Here is a 14,981-nt window from a genome sequence, read left to right as displayed (position 1 = left end):
AGGTGGTATCCCCCTTTCATCTCAATCAGGATATCTCCTTACCCTCTTTTTGTCCTCATCCAGTTCACCAATGTGAAAAGGATTTGCACTTGTTAGATCTGGTGAGAGCACTCAGACTTTACATTTCTCGTACGGCGCCCCTGCGCCGCTCGGATGCACTCTTTGTCCTTGTCGCTGGCCAGCGTAAAGGGTCACAGGCTTCCAAATCAACCCTGGCTCGGTGGATCAAGGAACCAATTCTCGAAGCTTACCGTTCTGCTGGGCTTCCGGTTCCCTCAGGGCTGAAGGCCCATTCTACCAGAGCCGTGGGTGCGTCCTGGGCTTTGAGGCACCAGGCTACGGCTCAGCAGGTGTGTCAGGCGGCTACCTGGTCGAGCCTGCACACTTTCACGAAACACTATCAGGTGCATACCTATGCTTCGGCAGATGCCAGCCTAGGTAGGCGAGTCCTTCAGGCGGCGGTTGCCCACCTGTAGGACGGAGCCGTTACGGCTCTATTATGAGGTATTATTTACCCACCCAGGGACTGCTTTTGGACGTCCCAATTGTCTGGGTCTCCCAATGGAGCGACAAAGAAGAAGGGAATTTTGTTTACTTACCGTAAATTCCTTTTCTTCTAGCTCCAATTGGGAGACCCAGCACCCGCCCCTGTTTTTTTGTGTACACATGTTGTTCATGTTGAATGGTTTCAGTTCTCCGATATTCCTTCGGATTGAATTTACTTTAAACCAGTTTATAATTTTTTTCCTCCTTCTTGCTTTTGCACCAAAACTGAGGAGCCCGTGGGAGCACAGGGGGTGTATAGGCAGAAGGGGAGGGGCTTTACACTTTTAGTGTAATACTTTGTGCGGCCTCCGGAGGCATAGCCTATACACCCAATTGTCTGGGTCTCCCAATTGGAGCTAGAAGAAAAGGAATTTACGGTAAGTAAACAAAATTCCCTTCTTTGATTTTTGATTTCAAAGATTTGGAAGAAAAGCGGGTCCAATCTGGACTCCCGGCATGTCCCTTCTCACCCCACTGTGTCGGCGGTGCTGTTAAAGATGATTTCAGGGCTGGAGCCCTTTCATGCCGCGCTCCTTCACCATCCCCTGAGGCTCTGGCTTGAAGTGGGAGCCATCACGGTTCTCACTGCTTTGCAGGAGACCGGTCTCCATCCGCAGCCCTTTCAGGATCCTGCCGGACGGAGCGATCACCCCCCAGGGACCTGGCACCTGCGTCTCACAAGCTAAGTACTGAGACGTTATTACCACAGAAAGTGGTCTTTCCAGGGGTCCCTTGTACTTTATTTGTGGGGGAGAGTGTGTTATATGACTGTGTTAACATTTCCGGCCGGTTCTCCAGTTTTCACTGGAGAACCGCGCCGATGGTGCCTGCACGCTGGTCGCATGTTTAAATCTAGGCCCCGGCTTCGCCTGAGGCCTAGTTTCGATTTCACTGCCCCTGCATGTCAGTCATGCTGAGGGACAGTGTGGCTCCGCCCAGTGGCTGTTCAGCACAGGGAACGGACACTCCTCACTGAGGAAAGCTTCCCTCCCCTGTATAACTCATTGGCCCTCCGGATCCAGCTCTCAGAGTAGGCCCCGCCCCCTCTCCTCGCTCACGGCGCCATTTTCTCAGTGTTCTCAATGTCTGCATAACCACATTGTGACAAATGGGGGCCTGGGCTGGGGGATCTGGAGGGCACAGAGATGTCCCTATGTTAAACGGTCTGGCAAGCCACAACCTCCGGTTGTGCTGCTGCTTATATACTCTGTTTATATACTCTGCTGGGGGTCATTCTGGCCAGAGCCCCCACTTCTGCAGCATGTCTCACATCAGAGCAAAGCTGCAAGGCTGTTCTTATTATGCACTGCATGTAGACTCGTACTGTCTATACCGAGCACATAACCACATTGTGATGCCTGCTCTAACATAGTGGTGCCTCAGCCTGGAGGCTCACCCCCAGTGGTCCCTCCGGCTGCTCCGGCTCCGGTGGTTGAACCCCCGGCTTGGGTAGAATTCCTCTCTCCAGGGGACAGCTGTCCCGGACACTGCTCAGCATGCATCAGCCCCCTTCCCAGGGCGCTTCTGCTGCTACGGCTCGCTCAGCAAAGCTCACAGAGGATTCCTCATCTGGTCTCAGACCCCGTCCTCCTAAAATGGAGACGCAGGGTCCCCTTTCCTTCCTCGCCCCGCGGCTCTGGTTCACGAGCCGACTCGCAGGACAAGGAGGATGCCTTTACTGGGGGCTCGGACGCTTCAAAATGTACCCCATTGATCTGTCCGAAAGTGACGCAGATGCTAATGATTTGATTGCGTCCATTATATTTGTACTGGACCTCAATCCGCCTGTATCAGGGGAGCTCCCCTCTCTGGCAGAAAAGCATCAGTATACCTTGCCTAAGAAAACAAGGAGTGTGTTCCTTATCCACTCCAGTTTTCAGGCCACTGTGACCAAGCCCAGAGCCTGTCCTGACAGACGCTTCCCAAGCGTGGTTCTGATGACGGTTTCCCCCTTCCACCAGTGGTGGTCAAGGAGTGGGCTCATTCACCAAGGGTGGACCCTCCGGTGTCTAGACTTTCAGCCCGGACAGTTGTATCAGTGGCTGACGGCACCTCTCTAAGGATCCCACTGTCCGCCAGGTTGTCCTTCTGGCCAAATCTATATATGAGGCGGCAGGGGCCTCGTTCTCCCCATCTTTTGCAGCAGTGCGGGCTCTCAAAGCCATCTCTGCTTCTCTGGAGGAGATGCATTCCCTCACCAGGGATTTTATGCCCGAAATGGTTGCCTTAACTTCCAGGCTTCAGTCTTTTCATCCTATGCCATGTCTGCCATGCTGGAGACTGTCACCGCACTGCGGTGGCCTCGGCTACTTCCCTCGCTATCCGCAGGCTCCTGTGGCTTCGAGAGTGGAAGGCAGATGCTTCTTAAGAAGTTCCTTGCTGGACTCCCTTTCTGGGACCAGTCTATTCGGTGAACAACTGGATGAAATTATTGAGGAAGCTTTTGGCAGGAAGAGTACTTCCATGCCACAAACCCAGGAAACCTGTCCAGGGCAGGAACCAGTTGAGGTTTCGTTCCTTTCGTTCCTCTAACTGGTCGTCCTCTAAGCCCTCGGCTTCGTCCACTAACTCAGCCAAGGTCCGTAAACCAACTGGCGCATGAAGCCGCATCCTCAGAAGTCCGCAGGAGCTGCTGCCACCAAGGCAGCCTCCTCTTGATTATCTGGCTGCGCCAGTAACGTCCTTGGTCGGTGGCAGGCTCTCCCTCTTGGGCGACGTGTGGTTTCAACACGTCTTCGATCAGTGGGTGTGGGTTACCATCTCCCACGGCTACAGAATGGAATTCTATCCAGCCCGCCAAATAGATTTTTTCTGTCAACTCCCCCCTACTCCAAGGCCGCCGCCTTCTCACAGGCCGTGGCATTCTTGCAGGCCAATGGAGTAATTGTACCAGTTCCCGACTGGGAACGGTTCTGAGATTTCTACTCAAATCTCTTCCTAGTCCCCGAAAAGGACGGTACTTTTCGACCTGGATCTCAAGCTTCTCAACAAGCATGTTCAGGTGCTGCTTTTTTGCATGGAATCTCTGCGATCAGTCAATGACCCAAGGAGATTTCTTAGCATCCATCAACATCAGAGATGTCTATCTGCATGTGCCAATCGCAGTTTCACACCAGCGTTGGCTACGTTTTGTAATCGGAGAGGAACATTTCCAATTCGTGGCTCTCCCCTTCGGGTTAGCCACGGCCCCTCGTGTATTCGCCAAGGTCATGGCAGCAGTGGTTGCGGTTCTGCACCTCCAGGGGTTGGTAGTGATTCCTTACCTGGACGACCTTCTAGTCAAGGCTTCACCCAGTGCAGACTGTCAGCGGAGTGTCTCGCTCACTCTCAGCGGAGTGTCTCGCTCACTCTCAGCGGAGTGTCTCGCTCACTCTCAGCGGAGTGTCTCGCTCACTCTCAGCGGAGTGTCTCGCTCACTCTCAGCGGAGTGTCTCGCTCACTCTCAGCGGAGTGTCTCGCTCACTCTCAGCGGAGTGTCTCGCTCACTCTCAGCGGAGTGTCTCGCTCACTCTCAGCGGAGTGTCTCGCTCACTCTCAGCGGAGTGTCTCGCTCACTCTCAGCGGAGTGTCTCGCTCACTCTCAGCGGAGTGTCTCGCTCACTCTCAGCGGAGTGTCTCGCTCACTCTCAGCGGAGTGTCTCGCTCACTCTCAGCGGAGTGTCTCGCTCACTCTCAGCGGAGTGTCTCGCTCACTCTCAGCGGAGTGTCTCGCTCACTCTCAGCGGAGTGTCTCGCTCACTCTCAGCGGAGTGTCTCGCTCACTCTCAGCGGAGTGTCTCGCTCACTCTCAGCGGAGTGTCTCGCTCACTCTCAGCGGAGTGTCTCGCTCACTCTCAGCGGAGTGTCTCGCTCACTCTCAGCGGAGTGTCTCGCTCACTCTCAGCGGAGTGTCTCGCTCACTCTCAGCGGAGTGTCTCGCTCACTCTCAGCGGAGTGTCTCGCTCACTCTCAGCGGAGTGTCTCGCTCACTCTCAGCGGAGTGTCTCGCTCACTCTCAGCGGAGTGTCTCGCTCACTCTCAGCGGAGTGTCTCGCTCACTCTCAGCGGAGTGTCTCGCTCACTCTCAGCGGAGTGTCTCGCTCACTCTCAGCGGAGTGTCTCGCTCACTCTCAGCGGAGTGTCTCGCTCACTCTCAGCGGAGTGTCTCGCTCACTCTCAGCGGAGTGTCTCGCTCACTCTCAGCGGAGTGTCTCGCTCACTCTCAGCGGAGTGTCTCGCTCACTCTCAGCGGAGTGTCTCGCTCACTCTCAGCGGAGTGTCTCGCTCACTCTCAGCGGAGTGTCTCGCTCACTCTCAGCGGAGTGTCTCGCTCACTCTCAGCGGAGTGTCTCGCTCACTCTCAGCGGAGTGTCTCGCTCACTCTCAGCGGAGTGTCTCGCTCACTCTCAGCGGAGTGTCTCGCTCACTCTCAGCGGAGTGTCTCGCTCACTCTCAGCGGAGTGTCTCGCTCACTCTCAGCGGAGTGTCTCGCTCACTCTCAGCGGAGTGTCTCGCTCACTCTCAGCGGAGTGTCTCGCTCACTCTCAGCGGAGTGTCTCGCTCACTCTCAGCGGAGTGTCTCGCTCACTCTCAGCGGAGTGTCTCGCTCACTCTCAGCGGAGTGTCTCGCTCACTCTCAGCGGAGTGTCTCGCTCACTCTCAGCGGAGTGTCTCGCTCACTCTCAGCGGAGTGTCTCGCTCACTCTCAGCGGAGTGTCTCGCTCACTCTCAGCGGAGTGTCTCGCTCACTCTCAGCGGAGTGTCTCGCTCACTCTCAGCGGAGTGTCTCGCTCACTCTCAGCGGAGTGTCTCGCTCACTCTCAGCGGAGTGTCTCGCTCACTCTCAGCGGAGTGTCTCGCTCACTCTCAGCGGAGTGTCTCGCTCACTCTCAGCGGAGTGTCTCGCTCACTCTCAGCGGAGTGTCTCGCTCACTCTCAGCGGAGTGTCTCGCTCACTCTCAGCGGAGTGTCTCGCTCACTCTCAGCGGAGTGTCTCGCTCACTCTCAGCGGAGTGTCTCGCTCACTCTCAGCGGAGTGTCTCGCTCACTCTCAGCGGAGTGTCTCGCTCACTCTCAGCGGAGTGTCTCGCTCACTCTCAGCGGAGTGTCTCGCTCACTCTCAGCGGAGTGTCTCGCTCACTCTCAGCGGAGTGTCTCGCTCACTCTCAGCGGAGTGTCTCGCTCACTCTCAGCGGAGTGTCTCGCTCACTCTCAGCGGAGTGTCTCGCTCACTCTCAGCGGAGTGTCTCGCTCACTCTCAGCGGAGTGTCTCGCTCACTCTCAGCGGAGTGTCTCGCTCACTCTCAGCGGAGTGTCTCGCTCACTCTCAGCGGAGTGTCTCGCTCACTCTCAGCGGAGTGTCTCGCTCACTCTCAGCGGAGTGTCTCGCTCACTCTCAGCGGAGTGTCTCGCTCACTCTCAGCGGAGTGTCTCGCTCACTCTCAGCGGAGTGTCTCGCTCACTCTCAGCGGAGTGTCTCGCTCACTCTCAGCGGAGTGTCTCGCTCACTCTCAGCGGAGTGTCTCGCTCACTCTCAGCGGAGTGTCTCGCTCACTCTCAGCGGAGTGTCTCGCTCACTCTCAGCGGAGTGTCTCGCTCACTCTCAGCGGAGTGTCTCGCTCACTCTCAGCGGAGTGTCTCGCTCACTCTCAGCGGAGTGTCTCGCTCACTCTCAGCGGAGTGTCTCGCTCACTCTCAGCGGAGTGTCTCGCTCACTCTCAGCGGAGTGTCTCGCTCACTCTCAGCGGAGTGTCTCGCTCACTCTCAGCGGAGTGTCTCGCTCACTCTCAGCGGAGTGTCTCGCTCACTCTCAGCGGAGTGTCTCGCTCACTCTCAGCGGAGTGTCTCGCTCACTCTCAGCGGAGTGTCTCGCTCACTCTCAGCGGAGTGTCTCGCTCACTCTCAGCGGAGTGTCTCGCTCACTCTCAGCGGAGTGTCTCGCTCACTCTCAGCGGAGTGTCTCGCTCACTCTCAGCGGAGTGTCTCGCTCACTCTCAGCGGAGTGTCTCGCTCACTCTCAGCGGAGTGTCTCGCTCACTCTCAGCGGAGTGTCTCGCTCACTCTCAGCGGAGTGTCTCGCTCACTCTCAGCGGAGTGTCTCGCTCACTCTCAGCGGAGTGTCTCGCTCACTCTCAGCGGAGTGTCTCGCTCACTCTCAGCGGAGTGTCTCGCTCACTCTCAGCGGAGTGTCTCGCTCACTCTCAGCGGAGTGTCTCGCTCACTCTCAGCGGAGTGTCTCGCTCACTCTCAGCGGAGTGTCTCGCTCACTCTCAGCGGAGTGTCTCGCTCACTCTCAGCGGAGTGTCTCGCTCACTCTCAGCGGAGTGTCTCGCTCACTCTCAGCGGAGTGTCTCGCTCACTCTCAGCGGAGTGTCTCGCTCACTCTCAGCGGAGTGTCTCGCTCACTCTCAGCGGAGTGTCTCGCTCACTCTCAGCGGAGTGTCTCGCTCACTCTCAGCGGAGTGTCTCGCTCACTCTCGCCACGCTTGCAAGTCCACTCTGACCCCGACCCAGGAACTTACGTACCTAGGGATGCAATTCGAGACTCTGCTGGCACTTGTGAAGTTGCCCTTAGTCAAACAGCAGTCCTTTCTTCTGGCGGTTCGCTCTCTGCTGAGGCTCCGCCGTCATTCCATCAGGCACCTCATGCAGGTGCTGGGTCAGATGGTGGCGTCAATGGAAGCGGTTCCCTTTGCCAGTTCCATCTGCGTCCCCTGCAGCTGGACATTCTCCGCTGTTGGGACAAGGGACCTCTTCCTTGCACAGGCTGGTGGCTCTGTCGCCACAGACCAGGAGCTCTCTTTAGTGGTGGCTTCGGCCCCCCTCTCTCTGTCCCAGAGACGCTCCTTTCTGGCCCCGTCCTAGGTGATTCTCACCACGGATGCCAGTCTATCCGGATGGAGAGCAGTGTTTCTCCACCACCGAGCACAGGGCACTTGGACTCCGTCCGAATCAGCCCTCTCGATCAATGTGCTGGAAATCAGGGCTGTACTCCTAGCTCTCGTAGTTTTTCACCGCCTGTCGGCGGGCAAGCACATTCGAGTCCAGTCAGACAACGCGACAGCAGTTGCCTACATCAATCCCCAGGGTGGGACTCGCAGCCGCCTAGCCCTGTTGAAAATTCAACGCATCCTTCAGTGGATGGAGGACTCCAAGTCCACCATATCCGCAGTCCACATCCCAGGCGTAGAAAACTGGGAGGCAGATTATCTCAGCCTCAAACCGTGGACAGCGGCGAGTGGGCCCTGCATCCGGCAGTGTTCCGGTCAATCTGCCGCAAATGGGGCACTTCGGAAGTGGATCTAATGGCATCCCGGCACAACAAGGTCCCGGTTTACGTGGCTCGCTCCCACGATCCTCAGGCCTTGGCGGCGGACGTGCTGGTGCAGGATTGGTCCCAGTTCCGTCTGGCCTACGTGTTTCCCCCTCTTGCTCTCTTGCCCAGAGTCCTGCGCAAGATCAGAATGGAGGGCCGTCGGGTCGTACTCATCGCCCCAGACTGGCCCAGGCGAGCTTGGTTCCCAGACCTGCTCCGTCTGTCCGTAGAGGCGCCGTGGCATCTCCCGGACCGCCCAGACTTTCTCTCACAGGGTCCGTTTTCCGCCAGAATTCTGCGGCTCTCAGATCGACGGCGTGGCTCTTGAGCCCTGGATCCTTACGGCTTCAGGCATTCCTTCCGAGGTAATCTTCACTATGACTCAGGCTCGGAAGTCTTCCTCGGCCAGGATTTACCACAGGACTTGGAGAATTTTCCTGTCCTGGTGTCGTTCTTCCGGCCATGCTCCTTGGCCGTTTTTCCTTGCCGACCATCCTGTCCTTTCTACAGTCCGGTCTGCAGCTAGGACTGTCCCTCTATTCCCTCAAGGGACAGGTCCCGGCTCTGTCAGTGTTGTTCCAGCGGCGTCTCGCTCGGCTGGCTCAGGTGCGCACCTTCATGCAGGGCGCATCTCACATCATCCGCCTTACCGGCGGCCTCTGGATCCCTGAGACCTTAATTTGGTCCTCACGGCCTTACAGAAACCCCCCTTTGAGCCTCTTAGGGAGGTTTCGTTGTTTCGTCTTTCACAGAAAGTGGTCTTTCTGGTGGCCATAATTTCTCTCAGAAGAGTCTCTGATTTGGCTGCGCTCTCTTCGGGATCACCCTTTTTGGTTTTTCACCAAGACAAGGTGGTTCTCCGTCCGACTCCGGACTTTCTCCCTAAGGTGGTGTCTCCTTTCCACCTTAACCAGGACATTTCATTGCCTTCCCTTTGTCCGGCCCCTGTGCATCGCTTTGAGAAAGCGTTGCTTACTCTGGATCTGGTGCGGACGCTCCGGATCTATGTGTCACGCACCGCTGTTCTTAGGCGGTGCACCTCTCTTTTGGTGCTGACCACAGGTCAGCGCAAGGGTCTCTCGGCTTCTAAACCGACCCTAGCTCGTTGAATTAGGTCGGCCATATCCGATGCCTACCAATATTCTCGGGTGCCTCCCCCGCCGGGGATTAAGGCGCACTCGACCAGAGCTGTCGGTGCCTCTTGGGCCTTCAGGCACCAGGCTACGGCTCAGCAGGTCTGTCAGACTGCCACTTGGTCTAGTCTGCACACCTTTTCGAAGCACTACCAAGTGCATGCTCATGCTTCGGCAGATGCGAGCTTGGGCAGACGCGTCCTTCGGGCGGCTGTCGCCCATTTGTGAAGTTAGGTTTTGCCTACTTCTTAGTTTCTGTTTATTTCCCACCCATGGACTGCTTTGAGACGTCCCATGGTCTGGGTCTCCCATAGGAACGATGAAGAAAAAGAGAATTTTGTTTACTTACCGTAAATTCTTTTTCTTATAGTTCCGTAATGGGAGACCCAGCACCCTCCCTTTTGCCTGTTGGCAGCTTTCTTGTTCCGTGTGTTTTTTCACCGGCTGTTGTTGTAGACAGAGGCTCCGGTTATTCCGGGTTTGACTCTATCTCTACTTATGGGTGGATGTCCTCCTTCAGCTTTTGCACTAAACTGGTTGGATTTGTCATCCGGGGGGGTGTATATGCTCGGAGGGAGGAGCTACACTTTTAGTGTAGTACTTTGTGTGTCCTCCGGAGGCAGTAGCTATACACCCCATGGTCTGTGTCTCCCATGTCGGAACTATAAGAAAAAGAATTTACGGTAAGTAAACAAAATTCTCTTTTTTGAATCATTGCAAAAACATTCAAAATCGCTAATCGGTGACATCCCCCCTATTCCCAATTATCGTTGCTGCTGCAGTAACAATGTAGTACGTCGTTCCTGCGGCAGAACACATCGCTACGTGTGACACCGCATGATCGAGGAACCTCACCTTACCTGCGTCCCACCCGCAATGAGGAAGGAAGGAGGTGGACGGGATGTTTGTCCCGCTCATCTCCGCCCCTCCGCGTTGATTGGGCGGCCGCTTAGTGACGTCACTGTGACGCCGAACGAACCGCCACTTAGAAAGAAGGCGGTTTGCTGGTCAAAGCGACGTCGCTGGGCAGGTAAGTAGTGTGACGGGTCTGCGCGATGTTGTGCGCCACGGGCAGCGTTATGCCCATGTCGCACAACCGATGGGGGCGGGAACACTAGCTAGCGATATCGATAACGATATCGCAGCGTGTAAAGCGGCCTTTACTCGATGCCTAAAATGAATGCCTAAGTATTTCAGTAGTGTTGCATCTTTTGGCCACACATTTTTATTTTATAATACCATTTTGATTTGTGTCTCTTGTCAAAGAAATCACGAAACTGTCTAAAGCACATAGTAATTATAGTGCAAGCCGCGAAAGACATTGCTCCATAATTCCAGTGTATTAAAGGGTTATTCCCTATCCCAATATGCAGTAGGGATGAAAATATTATTATTATTATTATTATTATTATTATTATTATTAAATATATCGAATTAGAAATGTAGTATATTTCTTCTGATTCACTGTCACCTCATGTCCACTCATAAAGTCACTGTTAGTTGCTCATGGTCATAACCATGGATATCTAAGGTCCTGCAATGCCCTGCACATGAGATAGGAGACTTGGCTAATCATGAGAACTATACCATACCACAATTGTAGAGATTTGCTAATACTATTATTATTATTATACCTAATACATGTTGGGATAGGATCTTGTAGATGGGAATACCCCTTTAAGCTTAGTAAATCTCCTCCCGTGTGTTTGATCTTGAATATGTTTGAAAACAGCAATGTGTTTTTATTGTTGGGTTTTTTGTATTTTTCAGCTATTACTCGATTTAAATTCTGAAGAAATTGCCAAAGGCTGGACGCAGTGGTAAGAGGGAAAATCTTGTACTATCATAGCGCACATCATTCATGTCTGCAGTTATCGGACATCCTGATGATACGCAGACATTGAGGGGCTCATTATAGAGATGGTCTCTTTTTATATATATATATATATATATATATATATATGTGTATGTATGTATATATGTGTGTGTATATAATATATATATATATACATACATATACATACATATATATATATATATATATATGTATGTGTATATGTATGTATATATAATATGTATGTTTATATAATATATACGTATTTTATTTATTGCTGCACCTTCTCTGTTCCAACCAGTCATTTTTGCTGCACATGCTAAACTTCTGCACATAGCCTTAAATGGATTCCACTCAAAATCCACCAGAAGTAGAGGTTGGCGGTAACCAAAACACCAGTGGACCCACTTCAGGAAAATGACTGCCAGTTTGCTTGGGAAAATTCGGCAGTTCAAATCCTGAAATTAACCTGCTGTGCACCCTGAATATGCAATGAAAAAAACGTCTCCAGAAAGTAAAATAAATTTATTGTGCACTTTGTATGTAAAGAGAAATTACCGTGTTCTCTTATACAAAGAATCCCCTGAATACGCCATATCATCATGGGGCCGCCAGGTTCATGTAACGGCACGACGCAAGAAGTCACTGATGGCTTCCTGCAGCACCGTGCACTGCTCAGTTACCTATGCACTTTAAAGACAGGGAGGTAAGTGACGATATTAGGTGAAGCCATGAGTGACCCAGCACCCTGTGCTCAAGTTGTTTGTTTTTATTTTTTTTTTTTTACCTGGACACTATGGGTTGTAACAAGACCGCTGCAGGCAATCAGCAAGTGATGATCAGATGATAGAGATAGATAGATAGATATATATATATAGGGGCTGCTGACTAATAAGTCTTTGGCTTTACCCAGAAAGAAACAAGATACGATGATGAAACGTTACATTTATTCCACAGACTTTCCACTCATCTCATCACACTTCTTACATCGGTATTCCCAGTTCTGTAAACTTAGCAAAAAGAAGGATTTCGGTTGTGCTTCACACCAGGCATCCGTAGCAGCCATGGCATCAGAAATGGTGTGAAATTTGGTGCCCTTGAGGTGTTTTTTCAGGTTTGGAAACAGATGATAGTTGGAGGGAGCTAAATCTGGTGAATAAGGTGGGTTGTAAACCAGTTGGAGGCCCAGCTCTGCCAGTTTTGCCGTGGTCGCTTGTGCAGTGTGAGTGGAGGCGTTGTTTTGCAGGACAAAATTTCTTTTTACAGCTTGCCGCTCCTTTTGGCCTTCAGAACTGCCTACAATTGGTCCAAAAGTTCAATGTAATACCTTGCATTGATGGTGGAACCCTTTTGAAGGTACTCCACTAGCAGCACGCCCTCCTTATCCCAGAACAAGTATTTTATCACTCCCCTGCTCTCAGTTGCTGTGAATATCGCATTAGACTCCGCCATTTTGTTTTCCTGCATGCGTAGAACACTGTTGCCATAAGCAACATATGTAAAATTTTGAAAACATATATTGGACACACAAGGCTTTCATATGATGTAACATTCATTACCATATAAACAAAAAAAAATCACAAAGCCAAAGACTTATCAGCAGCCCCTCATATATATTAAACTGCCCCCATTGTGTTTTAAATGATGCAATGGGTTTAAAAATCCATGTATTTATTTAAACAAATCTTTATATGCTTAGGTGAATGCAGTAAATACATTAAATTTCAGTCATAGGGGTGAATCTTTTGCTGGGATCAGTCACTCACTCAAGTTCAGGCATGATTCTTTATTGAACTTAGTCACACTTCCAGTATTGTAATTAATTACACCACGTGTCCTTCAGCTATCAGGCACGAGTGGATCCGCTCTCCACTCGGGCCTGTTAACCCCTTGCACTGCGCTGTCAAAATGTGACAGCGCTGTGTACATGCCAGCCGCGATAAGCACTCACTCACCCGGCTCCATCTGAAGTTACGTGATGTGATCACATGGAGACGATGGTTGCTATGGTACCACAGGGTCATGTGATGACTCCTGTAGCTATCATGAATCAGTTCCTCTTACAGCCGGCAGTGGACCGTCTCTAAGAAGAGAGCAGCTATTCTGAAGATTAGAGCAATGCAACTGTGATCTACAGAAATGAAGCAGTGATCAGACTGCTGATCCTTGTAGTCCCCTAGGGAGACTAGTGAAGTAAACAAAAACTAAAAAAAAAACAAAAAAACCTAAAAGTTTAAATCACCCCCCCATTCGCCGCATTGAAACTTAAAGGGTTAAAAAAAAAATACACATTTAGCATTGGCGCGTTCAGAAACGCCCGATCTATCAAAATATAAGATCAATTAATCTGATCGGTAAACGGCGTAGCGGCAAAAAAATTCCAAACCCCAGAATTACGTTTTTTGGTTGCCGCACATTTTGCGCAAAATGCAATAACAGGCGATCAAAACATAGCATCTGCGCAAAAAATGGTACTGTTAAAAATGTCCCCTCGAGACACAAAAAATAAGCAGTCACTGAGCCATAGCCATTTTTTTTTTTTTTTTAACAAATGTCTGAATTTTTTTTTTAACCTTTTGTATAACAGTAAACCTATACATGTTTGGTGTCTACGAACTCGTACTCACTTGCGGCATTACACCGACACATTAATTTTGCCATATAGTGAACACTGTGAATAAGATTTCCCAAAAACAATCGTGCAATCACTCTTTTTTGCCAATTTTTCCGCACTTGGAGGTTTTTTTTGCCGTTTTCCAGTACACTATATGGTAAAACGTATGGTTTCATTTAAAACTACAACTCTTCCTGCAAAAAAATAAGCCCTTATATGGCAAGATTGACATAAATAAAAGAGTTACGGCTGTCGGAAGAAGGAGAGCAAAAAACAAAAACGGAAAATCGCCCGCTGTGAAGGGATTAAAAAAAAAAAAGTAAAAATATAGTTTACGGAATTACTGCTTTTTTTACCATTAAATGTTTGTTTTTTTTCTTTCAGGTATGATTTAACTGAAGATGGAACAAGGACGTCGGTCTCGAATTAACCCATTGTTTGCGTCACAAAGCATTTTTTATCTGCAGCTACATATGACGAATGCATTGTGCTCACGGGATTTACCAGTATATTTTTTTTATAGAACCATGTATTTTATTACCCGATTTCACACTCATTTTATCTGCTTTTTACCTTGTTTTGCAGACTTTGGTAAATCCTGTCATTAAGCTTCTTTAGCCGTTCAGCTTTACCTTTTGTCTAATAATGTGCAATAGGGCGTTTTAACTGCATTAATCTATAATTATGTGTATCCTTTTATAAACCCGGAAAATGTTTGTTTTTGTTGCTGTTTACCAGAGGTGGAGTTTTGTACTTTGCCTCCGTGCACCGTGTAAATATGTACGATTACTATATTTTATATTATTTTTTTTCTTTTGATGGTTCAGTATTCGGTTTGCATTTTTTTTTCGGTTATACTGACATTGTTTCATGTGTCCTCGCAATGGCAATTTCTCAAGCCTCCGGATTAGTGTACACTCTTCATTGCTCTGAATTGCTGATCCTTTTAGCTGTAGGGATTACACCGGGGTATGTTGTGTATTCTGCTGATTCCATGTTAAAATAATTGATCTCGTCCTGTACCAGGATCTTTTCTTTTAATCAGTTGCCCATTCAGCGGCCGTAAACAGCTGAAATAATCGGGGTCTCGAACGCTAAATTGGCACCGAGAAGGCGATCACCCTGGATGGTGTAATGCCCAGATTAGATTTACTCATTCCAATACAACTGAATGATTTAAAGGGCAAAGCTCAACCAAAGGAATTGTATTGCTTTTTGCTTTCTTTTTCATTTCTGATAATATATATTAAAGGGAACCGGTCACCAGATTTTGACCTTCTAAACTAAAACTAGGACCTCAATCAGCACCTGGGCTGCATTCTATAAGGGTCCCCCTGTGGACCCCACAAATACCTTTATAAAATCTCCCGCCATGTATGTAAATTGTCCAGTCGAAGGGTGTTCTAGTCTGCACCTCTTGTCCGTTCTTTCACCGTCTTCTTGTGCTGATTGATGTGGATGATGCCTCGGCGCCAACCACAAAGGAGAGGAAAATTTTGCGCCTGCACAGACATATTCTCAGCTTGCGCAGGTGCACTTTGCTCTGCCTTACTGCGAGCA

General features: G+C 50.5%; 1 protein-coding gene across 3 annotated transcripts in view; it reads left to right on the top strand.

The window, feature by feature from the left end:
* The window catches only part of ESYT2 (extended synaptotagmin 2), a 212,419-nt gene extending 197,647 nt beyond the window's left edge, over positions 1–14,772 (top strand). For all 3 annotated transcript variants that reach the window (XM_075315456.1, XM_075315455.1, XM_075315454.1), the window contains 2 exons: positions 10,744–10,793; positions 13,806–14,772. In XM_075315456.1, coding sequence (XP_075171571.1) covers positions 10,744–10,793; positions 13,806–13,851 — 96 coding nt within the window. In that variant the 3' untranslated portion in view covers positions 13,852–14,772. The remainder of the gene's footprint in view (positions 1–10,743; positions 10,794–13,805) is intronic.
* Positions 14,773–14,981: the final 209 nt, after the last annotated feature.

This window comes from Anomaloglossus baeobatrachus, chromosome 6, assembly GCF_048569485.1.
Source record: "Anomaloglossus baeobatrachus isolate aAnoBae1 chromosome 6, aAnoBae1.hap1, whole genome shotgun sequence".
In the NCBI taxonomy this organism is placed as follows: domain Eukaryota; kingdom Metazoa; phylum Chordata; class Amphibia; order Anura; family Aromobatidae; genus Anomaloglossus; species Anomaloglossus baeobatrachus.
This window is presented reverse-complemented; position numbering and strand designations above follow the sequence as displayed.